The sequence below is a fragment of the Sturnus vulgaris genome, chromosome 10 (assembly GCF_052056855.1).
Source record: "Sturnus vulgaris isolate bStuVul1 chromosome 10, bStuVul1.hap1, whole genome shotgun sequence".
In the NCBI taxonomy this organism is placed as follows: Eukaryota; Metazoa; Chordata; class Aves; order Passeriformes; family Sturnidae; genus Sturnus; species Sturnus vulgaris.
This window is the reverse complement of record NC_142252.1, coordinates 16,065,556-16,083,068: the sequence shown is the minus strand read 5'-3', so window position 1 is coordinate 16,083,068 and position 17,513 is coordinate 16,065,556. Positions and strand designations below refer to the sequence as shown.

The 17,513-nt window shown below is 37.9% G+C and overlaps 2 protein-coding genes across 2 annotated transcripts in view; one reads left to right on the top strand and one right to left on the bottom strand.

Moving 5' to 3' along the window:
- The window catches only part of PSMD1 (proteasome 26S subunit, non-ATPase 1), a 66,829-nt gene that overhangs the window by 28,153 nt on the left and 21,163 nt on the right, over positions 1–17,513 (bottom strand). The window lies entirely within an intron of this gene.
- HTR2B (5-hydroxytryptamine receptor 2B) lies at positions 1,414–13,188 on the top strand. Its single transcript, XM_088170438.1, has 3 exons — positions 1,414–3,085; positions 9,772–9,972; positions 12,033–13,188. The coding sequence occupies exons 1-3, from the start codon at positions 2,776–2,778 to the stop codon at positions 12,911–12,913; spliced, it is 1,392 nt and encodes a 463-aa protein (XP_088026564.1). The 5' UTR covers positions 1,414–2,775; the 3' UTR covers positions 12,914–13,188.

The window sequence follows — 17,513 nt, the reverse complement described above, 5'->3', positions numbered from 1 at the left end:
TTGCAAGCCAACATACCACTAAACTTCTATCATCTTCTGCAAGTTCCTAAGATAATTGGTTTTATTTGTATTTTAAAAATAATTTCCTTTTCAATTAGATATAAATGTATTCATTGGCTTTCATCAGAAAAATCTGTAGTAAAAACTTCAAGTACAGCTAGATTAATGGCAGGATATCCTTTAAGATTCATAAAATATAAACCAGAAGTTGATTAGACATAGTGGAGCTTAAGAAAAACTGAATCCAAATGCCCATTAGCCAAATAAGGTATTGTCCTGTCTCAATTTCCACTTCTTTATGTTTTCATGTGCTCTGCTCTCTCAGTACTGTCAGTGGTGACAATAGGGAGGTGGCCAGATAAGGAAACAGTATTACCATAGCTGCACTAATCTTTATTTTCGTAATATATACTTTTCTGATAAATAAAGAAATCAACACTCAATTGTAAATGAATACAGCATGGAATCTTATTGTCAGTTCTCCTTTAAACAGGAAAAATAAGAAACAAGTGAAAACTGAAAATTCTATTGTATGATCTGAATATGCTTTAAGTATTTCTGTTAATTTCTGACAGTAGCCTTCTCTCTTTGGCCCCACATTACCTGCATTCTAGAGATAGAATTTTTATCTTTTTTAAAGAAATATAAATTGATGCACAGTTCACTGAGGACCTGATTTCCAGCTCAAGGCTGGTGTGCACTAGCAATTCATGGAATGTAATGGCTGGTGTCATACAGAGGGTCAGACCATGATCTTGTGGTCTCTTCTGGCTTTTACTCAAGGACTTATCACACAATTTTGCAGCTAATGTCCTTGTAAGTGAACTCTATTTCCATTTAAATGCAGAACTATAAGGTGACAATGAGGCTATGCACACATCTGACTGAAAGCTGGAAGGTAACAAAAGAGAACACTCGGGATAATAAAAAGCAGCTGCAGAAGGAAAGTTTTAAAGTAACAGTGCACACACTTAAAATAAATGTGCTGGACAATATTTTTACAAAGTTAGGAAAGAAAAAAATCTGGAGTGTTTACAGGGCTGCAGAACTTTTTAGGGTTAAGTGTGCTTCAGTCCAGAAAGTAAGTGAGCAAGAGAGCCCAGAGAGCGAGCAGCAGACAGACAGACAGACACGCTATGGTGCACAAAGACAGAATGTTGTAGCGTGAAGGGTCATTGCCAGGATCTGCATATCCTGACACAGCTACAGGAGCACACATTATAGTGCTGGAGCAGCGAATCAATTAACCCTCTCCGTCTGATTTCCAGCCAAACCCCCCCACCCACTCCCCTCCCTGCTTTTCAAACACTGGAGCTGGATACGCTGGAAGGAGTCAATCAACGAACACGGATAGCAGCAAACTGCGAGCTTTGCTTATGAACAAAGAGAGAACTGCACACGGACTCTGCTGATCACCCAAGCAGAATCAAAAAAGAATAGAAGTTAGAGGACAGCAAAAGAGAATACAATCTTATTTCTATCCTTTTTACCTATGGTAAGAATTATTCTTCTCCTCCATTTCAGAGTTGAAGAAAAGACTTGGATGAGAAGAAAATACAGTTTTCCCAAGTATAAATTCTTAATCTTCATTATAGAAGAAATGTGCTAAATAAAAGCACACGAAGACATAAGCTTCAGAAATATTATAAAAGCCAAAAGCAAATGAACAACTTGTTTTCCAGAAAGTAGTGAAAAATCTCAACTTTCACCATATGACAAAAAAGAAAATTATAAAGGATCTTCCTGGATGCTAATTGAACTCTACTAAAATGCAAGAGAAAGAGGTAAGGCTCTCTTCACCTGAAAACTGCAACACATCAAATCTTCTCAGGCACTGAGCATTTGTTCAGCTTAATGCCAGGACAGCTGTCTGGGTCTCTGCTTGAAGGGGGAAATGCAAGCCTTAAGTCTTTAACAGAGTTGACAGAGAGAGAGAGAAAGAAAGACAGAGGGAGAGAACGGGCTGTGCTTAATAAAAGCCTTGCTCAGATTACAAAAACAAGCGTTTTATTCACCCCCACCCCTTCAAGTAATGGGTAAATTTAGATGTCTCAGTTCGATAAATCTCTACGGTCCCCTTGAGACTGTCAGCAGTGTTTTACTGTCGGCAGCTTCCTGACCCTCACCTGATAAATTAGGAATTGCTGAGATTAAAACGGAAACCTCATACATAATTTCTGAAGATATTTTTGGGGTTACCCTCTTAGGAGAAACAGGATTCTTAATAAGGGGAAATATGGGAACTGCTGTCTGCCTACGCACATGCTGCTGGAGACTAGACACTCGGGAGAGGAGGAGTTGCACATACACAACTCGAGCATCTGCCTCTGCATCAGTTTGTACTCAGAAGGAGCAAATCTACATAGACTGCACCTAAAGGGAATAGCTTCACATTCAGATTCATCTATCACTCTTTACTGCTGCAGGAAAAAAGGAAAAAAAGGAAGCTAACGCACTGCTTATTTTTTCCTTATAATCTTCTGAAATCTGGACATTGCTATAAAGGGGAGATTAGACTCCTGACAGAAATGGACACAAGAGAGGACTTTCATTTTTAAAACTCTTTTGTGCTCGACAAGGCACAGAATAAAAAAAATGGATACCAGCTCGGACATGGTTATAGTATCTCAAAATAGCAGATGACCAGTTCACTATACTGACCATGCTGGCCTTTCTTCAGGACCATCCTGGACCAGAGAGGAACAGAGAACTCTTACACTGTACGGAACTCCTGCGCAAAATAGAGCTCCTGAAGACGTTCCACTGCACACAAAAATGTCCCATCCTTTACAGTCCTTGAACAGATTTGGAGCTGGCAGCGGATCTTTGTCACCTCTCTCAGTAACAGGAGCACCCAAGCAGGACTACCTAAGTGAGGAGCAAGGAAACAAAGTGCACTGGGCAGCACTGCTGATCCTCCTGGTGATAATCCCCACCATTGGGGGGAACATACTTGTCATTCTGGCAGTGTCCCTGGAGAAAAAGTTGCAATACGCTACCAACTACTTTCTGACTTCCTTGGCGGTGGCAGATTTGCTTGTGGGTCTGTTTGTGATGCCAATTGCCCTTCTCATAGTATTATTTGGTAAGTGCAGCATGTTTGTTTCATCGCGTTTGCATATAGCGTACAATTTTGGGAGGACTAATTTAAACAGAAAAGTTGTTTACTTTCCGGCACTACAATTTTAAAAATCACTTGGATGAGGGCTGCTAAATCTTCTCTCCCTCTCACCTTAATATAGATTAATCTCTTTATGGGAAGTACAACTATGTAACCATGTAACAAACAACTTTGAAACAAACCATTCAAAAATCATCCAAGATTTAAAAATATTCAAACAGGAGCTGAAGTACAGGGAATTATATTTTGTACAGTGTAATATAATTTTTAACAACATCAGCACAATACTGGTATTTGTTATATTATATTAAACTAATTGCAGGCAATATTTTCTTTAGAAACTTGAAATCAAGGCTAGGTATCTGTTCAGTACACTGAACAGGTTTTGAACTTTCTATGAGTAAAGCATCTGATTTTACCTGAGTATTGACTCCATGAGCAGTCATATATTTACATGATCAGTCAGAGCTGGTCCCTGGCATCATCAGTGACAACAAACTTTACCAGTACCAGTTTCAGAGAAAGTGATTTTCTCCCACCCTGGGGAAAGCCACAGGTTCATAAGACATCACAATTAAATCGTCTGTCAAGCCAAGGAAGCCTCAGTCCATGTATCTGATGTTTGAGATACGTGTTTATCATTTAGTCTGCTTCATATGAAATAAAATAGGTCTTTTTCACATGAACAAACATTGGATGTGACATTTTCTTTCTCATTAGTCCTTACAGAACAAGCATGATTTTTCCACAGCCTCTCACACCCAGCTTTATTTGAGATACTGCTTCTGACAACTAGAGGCAACTCCATGGGAAAGTCTCTTTTACTGCTAAATTTTCTTTAAGAATACATTTTAAATTGTTTATTTTCGTATCATAAATGTTAAAAAATCAATCAAAAATCAAAACGTTTTTCAGTAAACTTAAAGACTGATATAATTACCTTTAAGGTTCTAAGAAAGGCTGAAGGAGTTCATTTTTCCTAGACTAGACTCTGAAGAGTTGCCTGAGCAACAAGGAAACACAATCATAAACTCTATTTCAGAAAGGCCATCAGTAGCTTCTGTTTGCTACAGAAAACTGGTATCACTTTATCAACAAATGTGTTTATTCATTACATGCTTTGAGAATTTCTGTGTGTTACAGACTTCTTCCTAAACAGAAGTGTGAACCGGAGGCCAAAATTCAGTGTTGAGATCAAAGAATTGCGATTTTTTTTTTAAGCAACAGTTTCTAAAAAGAAAACTGAAGCTACATAACTGAGGCAGTGATTTCTAACTCAAAACCCCAGTCACCTACAGAAAACATTGGTATGTCATGTATGTGCACATGTAAGGGAGGCAGGAAGCAGATACACATCTCCATACTTACACATGGATGCTGTAACTGCTTAGTGCCTGCCTCATTACTAACAACAACAAAGCTACTAGCCATAAAAAGTACTAGTACTGACTAGCAATCAATATAAAGGGAAGGCAAATTCTGCATTTTGTGCAGTAGGTTTTTGGTAGTGGTGGAGTTTTCTTGTTTTGGATTTTTTTTATTATTATTTTCATTCTGCTGAAATAACGAATCTTTCCTTTATAACTTCATAAGGACTCTATTGCTCCTTAATCTCTCAATTAATCCACTGCTAAACCCTGGTTACAACAATTTAAAGCATGCTAGGAATCTTAATTCAAAAGTCAAACAAAAATATCTTTCATAGTGCAAGAAATTTACCAGAAAGTAGTAAAATCAGTTATAATTAATTAAGACCACAACCCGCCTTCCACACAACAGTGGTTAAAACTGAAATGTCTTGCACACAAGTCTCTCTTTGGCAGCCAACCAGAAAAACTGCTTTGCCTCTTCACCGACTGGGAGAAGATGCTGAGGTGTTTATAGAAGTTCAAAGCATGAGCAAAACATGAAGAGTTACTGGAATGAAGACAGAACAGACATTAAATACGTAACAAGTCTAAATCTTGAAGCTACATTAGCCAGATAACTACTTGAACAAAGAATAGTCATTGACAGCCAGACAGCAAACTAAATCCAGCCTCCTGGCACCTCCACACAGGAATGTTTCCATAATAATGAAAGAGCTGGGTGCAGCTTCTAGATACAGAGTACAAATATTATGCTTCCGATTTGGGATTGATATCTAATTATGTGGAGATTTGAAGGAAAAGGTGTGAACTAAAGTGTGATCATATTAAAATCCTGACTGTACAAACTAATGTGTCACAGGGTGTGACAAAAATCAAAATCTGCTACAGACATTGGCTCTACACCCTGACAGAACATTCATCAAAATTTTTTCAGAAATGGACTATGCCTTAATAAAGAGCTGCCCTTTTTAAAAGTAAGTAAATAAATGAATCTGTAAACTCACTTGCAGGTATAATGCCATGAGCAGCACATGATTTATTCTCAGCAGAGCAACCAAAATGTACTCTGGTACAAACATACACAGCAGTTTTAATTTACGAGCATGAGTGTCAGAATACATAAACATTTCATAGCTTTTATAGCTTGCTAAATTCTTCTCATTTCTTAAAAAAACCCAAGAAGATAAAATCTAGTAGATAACTGCATTCTCTGCCATCCAGCTTTCAAAGCAGCTACCCAAATTTCTAACACTCAGAACTACTGAAATTCATTGAATAGTGAAATTTGCAAACAAACTTGAGAGATCCTCCCATTTGCAAAGCCTGCAGCAGGAAGAAGTCTGATGTCCACACCTTGGTGGGCAATGGGCTACTTGAAGGCAACACATGTACCATCTTTTAAAATACATTCTCTCCTCCCAATAATTGTCCACTTAAAATCAGAAAGTAATGCTGATCATCCTAGGTTGCAAACCATTATTTTAATCTATCACAAACAAGCAGTACTAATCTTCCCCCATTACTGATGATGAACCACAACAAATTTTCAATTCTTGCTTGTGCAAACTGCCAGAGAAAACTTTAATTGGGGACTACTTTCCAAAATCTCAAATCTAAAGATAAGTAAGAAAACAAGAGTTTATCAGAAAGTAAGCCTAATTGAAAAAATACTTTGATTAAATTATAAAAAACTAGAGAACAGCCTGGAGACACCAGGCCTTGGCAGCCCATGGAGACAAGTACTGCATACACAGCTACAGACACACACCAGTGTCACGACTGAAGCTTAGGCTTAAAGGAGCTGGTGACTGAAAATATCTATTTCCTTCTCAGCAATAGCATCATTATCTAACAAAAACAAAAACTCTTTACAGGTAACACATTTCTGCAGCCCTTACAGCAGAAGAACAAATGGTTTTCAAGTCTATTTAAAGACTTCTCTCAATCATACTTAGACATTTACATAAGCAGTGCTTTCTCTTAAGCTTTCCAAAAACATTTTGGCTTACAGCAAGAGCAGTTCTTCTATACGGTACTTTGTTTTAAGGATTACACATTTCCAAGGTATTTCCTATAAATAAAGCTTTTCTTAAATAAAGATTAATCAAGGGTAGACAGTTGCAGTAAAAGCCCATTTTACTTCTCTTAGAGTGCAAGACAAATCTTAAAGTACGTATTCGGTTTTATTTTGACTCAAAATAAGCAAAATCTGCAACAGCAGCACTGCTGCAGTGCTGGGAGAATCTGAGTCAAGGTTTGTTGGAAGAAGGAATTTCTTTTTAACTTACACCACTTGACAGTTGGAGAAATCAGACAAATTTTCAGGCAGGCATCTTTGTCAGATAACCAAGGCATTTAAAAATCCAATCCCTATTAACTCCCAAGAAAAATGGGAGTGGAGAATCTCTGCCCTGTAAATGCTCTAGTCTGCTTCCACAATGAAGACCTACAGCAGGAGAGTCAGAACAGTCCAAACTAAGCATGACCTGCTAAGGGCTTTGTATCACTGCTTGACAGGACATATTCACTTTACGTTCTGAATTATAAAGTGGGACAACAACCCAGCAGGTCACCATCGTGTTCAAGGGTCAGAGAAGCTTTCTGAATCATGAAAGGAAATTAATATTCTTTTATTTCCCTACTCCTAAACGAATAGAATAGGCCAACAGTTACAGACAGCACCATCACCAGAAAAGCACAAGAATTCAGCCCAGAGCATTGCTTCAAACAACAGGCACAAAGCTTCTAATGCAGGTGTAACCTACAAATTAAAGTAAGTTATATCAAAATACACCACAGAATGAATCCTAGATAACTATGTGACTCTTCTGGACTTCAAAGTATCCGTTTCATGATATTGGTTTCATTTAAATAATAACCATAATCTTCAGTTCTTATCAGTTACTGCATTTAAAGTTTACTTTGATTTTGTTTGGACAAAAACCAGCATCTCTTACACACAAAGGCAGCAGGATATAATGCCATAATCATGAATGTGATAACCTACTGCCTTCTGCACCCAGTTCAAAACTAGACCAAAAAAAAAAAGAAAATAGAAAGCTTTCTCTGTTCAGTTGCACTTGTCAACTCACAAAAGCTCTTACAACTCAAAAATGTACAAGACTGCTTTGTATTAGAATACTGTCTAAATGTATCTGTATTTCAAAGAAGCAAAAGGGCCTTTTGTTGCAAAGTATTTTCTTTTGCAAACAGTAAATTAACTAAAAAAGGAAAGACTTCTTACACTGGGATTCTCCAGAACTCAAAGCAGTTATAATCCAGGGAATGGCATGCGAGTATACTCTCCAAAAGAAGTATTAGCTGCTCACTTGAAATCCAGCTGTGTTATCTGCCATCCTCCAAGCTGTAGAACACACTTTCTATTGTTCATGTTTTATCTGAACTAATCCTTCATCACAAAGTCAAAAGAAGCTGACAGTTTTCTGGAGTGAGCAAAAACATTTCAAGCCCATCAAATCAGTTACTTCTTTTAACTGTATTTTTTTAATTACAGCTCGTTACATGAGCCACAATACGTTTTGGTTTTCTTTTTAAAGGAAATATGTTTCAGAAATGCACTGTACCTTACTGCCAGCCAGAAGTCTAGGCATGAAAATTAAAGATGAGTAAATATTTATAATTTACTAATTACAACTTTCTCATACCTGCCTGACAGACTAAGTTTGTTGAACCATAATTTCAATGATAGAATCTATTTTAGGAAATAATTATGGTAGATACTAAACTTTTGTGGTTAATAAATTGAAAGCAGACTGCCTCTTTCCCTTCTGCCTCACTGCCTACGCCATTCTCACCTGGAGTCCTCTGCTTTGGCTGAGGTTCAGTTCAGGGCTCCATCCATCCATTCTCTTTGTTAAACACAGAAGATTTCCCAGCACAGGTAAGAGTGTAGACAAGTACTTGCTATGTTTGTCTTCATAAAATTTTCCATCCACTGGAGTTTATAATTCAAATCAAAGCAACACTGATACATTTCCATGTATCTAGTCATGTTAAGAAACATGTTTTAATCTCAAATGACTGCAATATCAATGTGGTATCAATATGTGACAAGACTGAACATTATAAAAGTCCAGTTCATTTGGTGTTCTCAGCAAGCAGGTCTATTTATGCTGGCCAAGAAATTAAAAACAATCTGATTTATTAGAAATGCAATTTCCCCCCCCAGTTGTCATTCAACAAAGAACAGATTTCCCTGGCAATCCTATTATTGTACTTCTTGATTGAGTACAGCTGAATTTTATAAGGGAGGAAAATACTTTTAGTAGATCAGATTCTACCATGAGAAACAGAAAAATCTTCCTTGTTCACACATTCTTCTCTAGGACTACAGAACATCCTTACAGACACACAAGACTAAAGTGCACCTCAAACTGAACACTGCTCACACTGGATTGCAATAGAAGTCACTTCTGAGTAAAAAGAGACCAGTTAAAAAAAATAATCAGAGTTCCATCAAAGTTCATTTGGTATTGCAGACGTTGATAGGGAGACACAGATCTCAAAAATACAAGCCTTTTGGAAATCTGAACACTATAAAACCTTTATCTTGGCCATAGTGCAGTTGACAGACTCTATGTTTGCTATTAAGATTAATATTAAGGACAGGTAACGATTCTAAGAAACAGGATGCCAGACTTAAAATCTAAACCATGGTTCTTGGGGAAACAAAAAAAAAGGACATGCACAAAAATGTTCAAGTTTTATAAAATCATTACTGAGACAGAAAGCCCTACTCTGTCACATTAGTGACACATCACTGTCACTGGCCAAGTGATACAGCAAACTCATTTTAAAGATGTGCGAACAAGATTCTTCAATACCACTGCTAAGATTCAATAGTGGTTCTATAATGACTAGCTAATACTTTGGTTATGATTCATTATCTCCTCCATTTAATATAACCTTGAATCATAGGACTATCAAGCAGAAACAGCTGAATATAATCATTTAACAGCAGGTTCACAAGAACCAAACAGCCATGGTCCATTTTTTATAAACTTTTTAATCCAGAGTCCTTGCCACAAAAGGACAAAAAGACAGAGAAAGGTTTAGAGTACACAAGTAGCTTGATGAATATGATGGCAGCAGCCATGGCAGCTAGGAACTAAAATATAAGACAGAACCCATCTGAGGCAGTGACAAAGCTCAGTCGCTATAGTACTATGAACTTTTCAAAGATACTGATGTCATAGGAAAATGACACACTGAAAGTTTTCAAAAAGCTTGGATTCTAATGAGTTTTTTCTTCTCTTTCAGACAATACCTGGCCTTTACCAACAGCCTTGTGTCCTATCTGGCTGTTCCTTGATGTCCTCTTTTCCACAGCTTCCATCATGCACCTCTGTGCCATCTCCCTGGACCGCTACATTGCGATAAAAAAGCCAATCCAGGCCAGCCAGTACAATTCATGGGCTACAACAATCATCAAAATCATCGTGGTTTGGCTCATTTCAATAGGTATGTGAGACCTGGAGACTGGAAAAGGAACACAGAAGCTTTTCATGTCCAAAACAATAGGTGGAATTGGGGACAACAGAAAATTTGGCCAAGTGTATTGATTGGAGGACCATAACACTCAGGCTGGCCAAAGTCCACCTCTTGGATCATACGTAACTACATCATAAAAATCTGCTTGAACCACTGCTCCTTATTAGGCCCACCAGAAAGGCCAAGGATTGAGTCAGAGTATTAATCATCACTCTTCTTCATGGTCCTGAAAGTTCAAAAATCAGAAGACAATATCTTCATGCATAGTATGTCTCCTAGGAAAGCAAGATTTCATGTTCCTGTGGTACTGTATTTTGTCCTAAACACAATCTGAAGCCTTGAATAGATGTTGGTAAAATTCTGTGCCACATAAAGGAAGTACAAAAGGGTTACTTATTTATACCAAAGATATAAATGAGTGGCTGGTAACATCCAGGCTAACACTGGAGGCTAAGACAGCATATAGAAAGGTTAATGTCTAATAAAAAAAAAAACCCAAATAATCAAAAAAACAAACCCCGAACAGTTTATATGAAGAAGTTTATAACAACATACAAACTTCTGTGATATCAGTGTCTCTAAGATGTGGCACCTCATCTGTCTTTAATGCTTAAAAAATGAAACAGTTAAATGAGCTAAGGAAGCGAAAACATTTAATTCAAATAACTTAATACATGCTCCAGACAGCCTTAGTGTATGGTCTTGCACAATATGTTCTGTGTGCAAGACCAAACAAAATTATTCTGCATTATTAAGACAAATGATGCATAGGAGAGTGGGTACATCCACTTTCTTGGCTGAGGCAAACCCCAAATTTCTGAGTTGAAAAAAATTCTGGAAGCGCTGTGATGATAGGAGACAAGATGCTATTCTATCACCTATTCTATCACCAACCCCCTCCCCCTCCCAAAAAAAAAAAAAACTTAGCATGACAAGACACTCACAAGCTGACCTTTTAATGTGCGATTTATTGCCATTAAACAGAGCTGTACTTTTCAATTTCTTTTTATCTAACATAAAACTACTCTGCAGCTGAGCCAGATTCTCCAAATCAAAGGTTAATTTGGTTCAATCTTCATTTTAAATGCTTGTTGTATCTGAACGTGTGCTTCTAATTAAGAAAGGGATCAAGTTGCTGAAGGGTAACCCATTTGCTCTTGCTGCTTTAAACCAACTTCAGTTAGCAGAGTAGAAAAGGAATACAGTAAATCCCTATATCTCATTAAGTGGTATCAGAAAACAGCACAAATCACCTTCACCAGACAGCAAGGAACCTGTTGTTTTTGTTGTAATGTCAGACTGCTGGCAAATGAAGTGCTGACTGTAATTTAGTGGTTATAAAAATTCATTTAAAAGACAAGACTGCTAACGTTTTTTTAAAACGAGTGGTGAATTACAGAGCTAGCCAGCCTCATTTAAACACTCCTAAATATGCAAGAGACTTTAAACAACAAATCCATCTCAAACACACACTGAATAATTCTGGCAACTATTTAGCTACTTGTATATAAGAAAGAGTCAAGCAGGACGAAAAAAATCAGCTGTCTCTGTTTAGTCACTTGATGTGGTTAATAGAAGAGAGAAAGACAAGATTTATGTATTTACAAAACTGCCCTTCAGAAAGTGCAAAAGCTACCCTGGAGAAGAGAAAAAAAAAGGGGAAGATGGCATTACAGAAACATATTTTACTGGAGGAAAAGCCATACTAATTCTAATAATCAGAGTCAAAGCAATTTATGTGTTTTACACTTGAGAAGTTGGCTACTTTATCCTGTTTCCTCAATCACTAGGGGTTAGGCCCAATCTCCTTACAAAGGGCACTCTGTTAAAGTTCAGCCTGCCAAGTCTTACAAAGTACTGTTTGCCCAATTACCCACGTGATGCTCTCAACACTTCACATTGTGTCCATCACTCCCTGCCTGCTCCAGAGCTCAGGAATTACCTTTCTTTAGAAACCCTGAGGCTTCAGGCTCAGTGAAGCGATCACAAGCAATTACCCTCTGCTGAAGCACTTGTTTTTTCTCCTACAGGCATTGCAATTCCAGTCCCTATCAGAGGCATTGAGGATGGAAATGGCAACTCTACAAACATCACGTGTCTCCTGACGCCTGATCGTTTTCATGACTTCATTCTGTACGGATCAGTGGCTGCCTTCTTCATTCCCCTGGCTATCATGATCGTCACTTATTTCCTGACTATCCAAGTGCTGCGCAAAAAGGCCTATTTGATCAACAAGCCGCCGCAGCGCTTCATCTGGTCAACAGTGTCCACAGTCTTTCAGCGTGACACAACACCTGCCTCCTCACCAGAAAAGGTGGCCATGCTCAATGGCTCCAGAAAGGACCAGACTTTGTCCAGTGACATGCCTATCTGCAGGACATCCACGATTGGGAGGAAGTCCATGCAAACGATAACCAATGAACAAAGGGCGTCAAAAGTTCTGGGGATTGTATTTTTTCTTTTCTTGCTGATGTGGTGCCCGTTCTTCATAACAAACATCAGCTCAGTTCTGTGCAACTCCTGCAACAAGGAGGTCTTTCAAAAGCTTTTGGAGATATTTGTTTGGATAGGGTATGTATCCTCAGGAGTGAACCCTCTAGTATATACACTCTTCAACAAAACATTTAGGGAGGCTTTCAGCAGGTACATCACTTGCAACTATCGGACCACAAAGCCTATCAAGGCCCTTCGGAGGCGATCCAGCAGGATCTCTTTCAGAAGCTCTGTAGCAGAAAATTCCAAGCTCTTTGTCATGAATGGGATGAGAAATGGGATTAACCCCATTATGTACCAGAGCCCAATGAGGCTGAAGAGCTCACCCATCCAAGCATCATCGGCCATTCTGCTGGACACGTTGTTGCTCACTGAGAATGAGGTTGATAAAACAGAAGAACAAGTCAGCTATGTATAGTGGAATGGCAGCCATGTCCATGCAGCATTACTGTATGTATTATTCTAGATAACTGCACTGTAAGAGGGTATAAATACTACTGTTTTCTGTTATTTATGCAAGCAATATCTTATAAATTTATATTAATTCCTCTCCTCCAAAGTATACTCTACTTTAACCCCAACCCCATGGTGGCAACTACAATTTCATGCCATAACAAATGACTCATGCAGAACTGTAACCTAAGGAAGAGGGAAAAAAATAAAAACTAAATCAGTTTAAGTATCTGACTTCAATTCTCACCACCTTCAGTCTCTTCAAAGCACCTCTTTATAAGAAAAGCATTTCTGCACAAACACTAACATTTGCTCTGGCAAGAAGACAAAACTTTGTAGGTTGATGTTTTACAATGGAAATAGCAGAGGGATATAAGCTCACTGGTTTTAATTTAAATCTCTGTAAACAGACCAGCAAACAAGCTCACTGCTTTCCCTCCTACAGATATATTCCTCTGCTGAGACTGAGTATCCATCCACATAGGAGTTTTCCTTGCTCTCTGAAGGTTTGTAAATCACAAGCAGAATCACTCACTCCAGAGACCAATGTACAAGCCCACTCCATAAGGCAGGATTAAAAATTCCATCTATGGAAATTATTCCTTTACTGTAGGGATGGGCAGAATATTTCACCCATCTGAATTTCATCTCCATTACATTCACATACCTGTAAGCTCAGTGTTGCCAGATTATTTACAGAAAACTACCCTTTTTTCTTTTCATACTAAGAAAATGAATTATTTAATCAAAATAACACAATACACAATCAATGATCATAAGAAAACCAGGATACACAATGCCTGGAACATCCCTATCATTTACATGAACAAGCTTCCTTTTTAATGGCCCTGGAAACTTCAGAGAAAGCCTCACCTCATCCAACGTAGTTCACAAAAAGTAGAGAAATCACAGACAGAAGAGCTACTTCACAAGAAAATAAGAGCAAATACTTAAGAGATAGCAGAGACAACAGTAATGCCTACACCTGCACGTATTCACAGTTTAGCTGAGCTCAAAATGATTTAATTGGACTAATGGCCAATTACAGGTCCCAATTTGCACTCTCTCAAACATGCTCAAGACTTCAGTATGAGCACAAAATTAATAGAAAGAATTGGTCCTCACAATCCGTAAAAAGCTGCCAGAGTCTGTTATTTGGGAAATCAGAAACTTCTGAAAGCTCCAGACTCTTTGGGAAAGGAAATCTGATTTCCCCGAAGTACTGGAATTCTTACAGCAAGCAGCCAGCTCACCAGTTTTTTCAATAGTTTCCATTTACAGTAAAATTTTCAGCTTGGGCTTTTGTTTTCATTTTTAATATTTTCAGCATTCTTCAGTTACACTAAAATTATGTACAGCAAAAGGCTCAAGATTTTTTCCTCTGCAGAAAGTACTAAAGATAACATGTCCTTCCAGCCTTTATTTATATATATTTAATTTAAAACACATGCAAGCTCAAAACAGAGCCCACTGTAACAACTGCCAGAGTTTCAGGCAAATGCATTAAAAATACATCCAAGGTACTTTCAGTAAGTTGTCTCCTCCCTCTGCTTTTTGGTGATAATCACTAGCCACTTAAATCAGAGTAAATTCTAACTGTTCTCCCACCTCTTCACTTAATCAAAATTTCTTTAAGAAGATTCTGTAGTTAAAAGCCAGAATGGATAAACTGTCATAGCTGTAAAAGACACACTTAAAAATATTTGAGAATCAAATGCTTTTAATAAGATCTAGAATACTTTGAAGCTCAAACAGGAAGGGAACAGGAATCAAAAAAAACAACCCCCTTAAACTTCCAGGTATGTCACTGAAAACATCACACAGCAGTGCCTTATTTAACCCAGAGCTTTGGAACCAGGTGAAGGTGCAATCACACCGATGCACAGAGTGATCTTAGCAAAAATCTTAAAAGCACAATTTGCAATGCAGGATCCGACCTTAATGAGCAGTAACACCAAAAGGCAAACACCATTCCTGCGGGGTTATTGCTCAGCAGTCAGAAAGCAAGAAGCAGTACCTTTGAAAACTCTCTTGATACTTAAAGAAATCCATATTAATTATACAAAAAAATGTTCATAGAGCAGGCAGCAATCACCTACTTTCAGCAGCAATTTTGTATTTTCCCTTTCCAGCAGAAAACATCACAGCTGGCTCACAGCATCTAGAAAAACTGAGAGGTAACTCAGTTCTTCTCTGTCTGACCCTGTTCTTGTATAGCTGCCAAGTCTGCAATCTATCTTACACAAGGACTAATTTGCCCTAAATGTCTCAGGGAGAAAGATTCCAAAGTCTCTCTGTAATCACTACTTAGACCTCCACCAACAGAAAATAATCCTCGAAAAACCCTCCTCACCCAACAGAGATGTATGTTCTCAAGCCAATATACAGGTTTCTCAATTTTAGTAACTGTAAACAGAAGCTCAGCATGTTCCAGCTACCGAGTTCGGTCAGCAACAACAAACCTCAATCTAAAGGACTAGTGACTAATCAAAAATCCAGTCTTTCTACAGGGAAAGAAAACTTCTCCATAGATAGAAGCACATCAGCCAAGAAAGCATGCACATTCCATGCTTCTACTTTCCAAGAGGAAAACATTCCACTTAACATGCTAAGTGCAGGAAGACATTGCTCAGAGCTTGTCCACTTACAAAGCAAACATGCTGAGAATTCAGCTAAGTCTTGGAAAGCAGGACAGAGCAAGAATAAAAGATGAATATGCAGAACTATGAAATAAGAAAACATAATGGACAGCAGAGTTCTTGTTTTAGCAACTGTATCTACAAGAAGAGATCTGAACAAAGACATCACCTTCATTAGTAAGACATGATGAGAGAGTCACTGCAAACTCCTGTAAGAAAGCACCAATTTGTTGTATGGTAACTATGGACAACACTGCTCGTGTGGTATCAACAAGCACAACAGGAGGCTCAGGACTACATCCATGAGTATTATCTTTAGGTAGCACAAATTTATAAAATATATTTTTATATGCTGTCTGCAAAGTTGAGACTATTTTCATAGCATTAAAATATTTTATAGCTTTTTTCATTAAGACAGCAGTATAAATAATAACTGATAAAGCTTTGCTGTCATTTAGCTGTAGAACACAAGACATTTTTACAGAAAGAAGGGGTCATGCACTTCCCACTTAACACATATAAACAACAAAAAGGATTCCTTTCTCTGGAGCAAAATGCTGCCAGTTCTTTCCAAATCTGTTCCACACCGAATCAGCCACCTGGCCAGCTCTATAGTCTCTATACAGTAATTATTATTGTACAGAGTTATTATTGTACAGAGACTATAAAATAAAAAAATAATAAAGTCTGTAAGATAATAACTTAGAGCTACCTAGTTCTCTCATTATCACAAAGGCCTTTATCTGGCATATTTAATTTCTTTTTAAACTACCTAAAAGCAAGATAAAAGTCAAAGCTGATCTGCAACATCCAAGCACTATGGGAAGAGCACTTTAGAAGAACAATGGACAAGTATGGTGGTTGTTTTGTTGTTTAATTATTTAAAATACATTAGGAGATATTTAGTCAGTGTTCTTTCTGCCTATCTAATTAAAAATTACAGCACAGACACGGGCATAAGGACTCAGCAGTCTTGCAGTCTTGAAAGAGGAAAATAATGGAGTTTGAAGCCTAATAGAATAAGTGTCTTGAAATGCAAATAAAGGGATTACCTTACAAAAAACTAAACAAAACAACAATACACATGAAACAGACAAAACCAGAAAAGTCAACAAAAAAAAATCCCAACCTCTAATTCACTCTGAGAAACAGGGAAGCAAGAAATTCAGCTAATTCCAGCTATAGTGATGTGGTGTAAAATGCATTTTGTGAAGCCAGTCACAAAACATCTATAAGCTGCAGGCCTTTAGCTATCAGGAAGCTTACAGGCAGCTAGAAAAATGTATTATTCAGTTATCTTGTATCCTACAAGTATAAAACTCTTCCTGACTCTATCACACTAGGTCATACCAGTATAATTTTCAATGCAAATACAGTTAAAATCAAGTTAAGCAGAAGGGATTGAGAAGAGAGACTGATGCTACAAACTGGTGCTGTGTCACCTGCACACAAAAAGGCACATAGGATTTTTTTTAAGTGCTTCACAGAAAGTGTTGCTTTTCTACACAGTTTTCATACTGTGGAAACATCCACATTACTGCAAGCTGGCAAAAGAAAACAAAAACATAACTCCCGTAAATCTTTTTCTAGGCTGCTGTATGTAACATCAGACTTAAAGAGTAAAGCAATGTAAACACAGTAAACCTGGTCAGGGCATGCTGAACAGCCTGGGACATGGGAGCCCAAAGAGGCAGAACATTTGCCAGAGCTCTTCTGGCTTTTTGCCTTGCAAGCTGGAGCCAGGAGTCCCAGAGTTCTGGCCAGTTCTCAGCATTAACTTAATATTATCATGAAGTATTAGACCTTTTTCTTCATATTGATAAAGATGTCTAAGTACAACTGCTCAGAAGCCCTCCTTTGTTGCACTTCCCCTTTGGCTCTCTAGGCAACCATTAGCATGGCAAAAACAATAGCAGGAGAGAAGTA

Coding starts and splice junctions, on each gene's coding strand:
- HTR2B (XM_088170438.1), top strand. CDS start 2,776: ATGTCCCATCCTTTACAGTCCTTGAACAGATTTGGAGCTGGCAGCGGA. Junction 3,086..9,771: donor CCTTCTCATAGTATTATTTG/GTAAGTGCAGCA, acceptor CTTCTCTTTCAG/ACAATACCTGGCCTTTACCA. Junction 9,973..12,032: donor GGTTTGGCTCATTTCAATAG/GTATGTGAGACC, acceptor TTTCTCCTACAG/GCATTGCAATTCCAGTCCCT.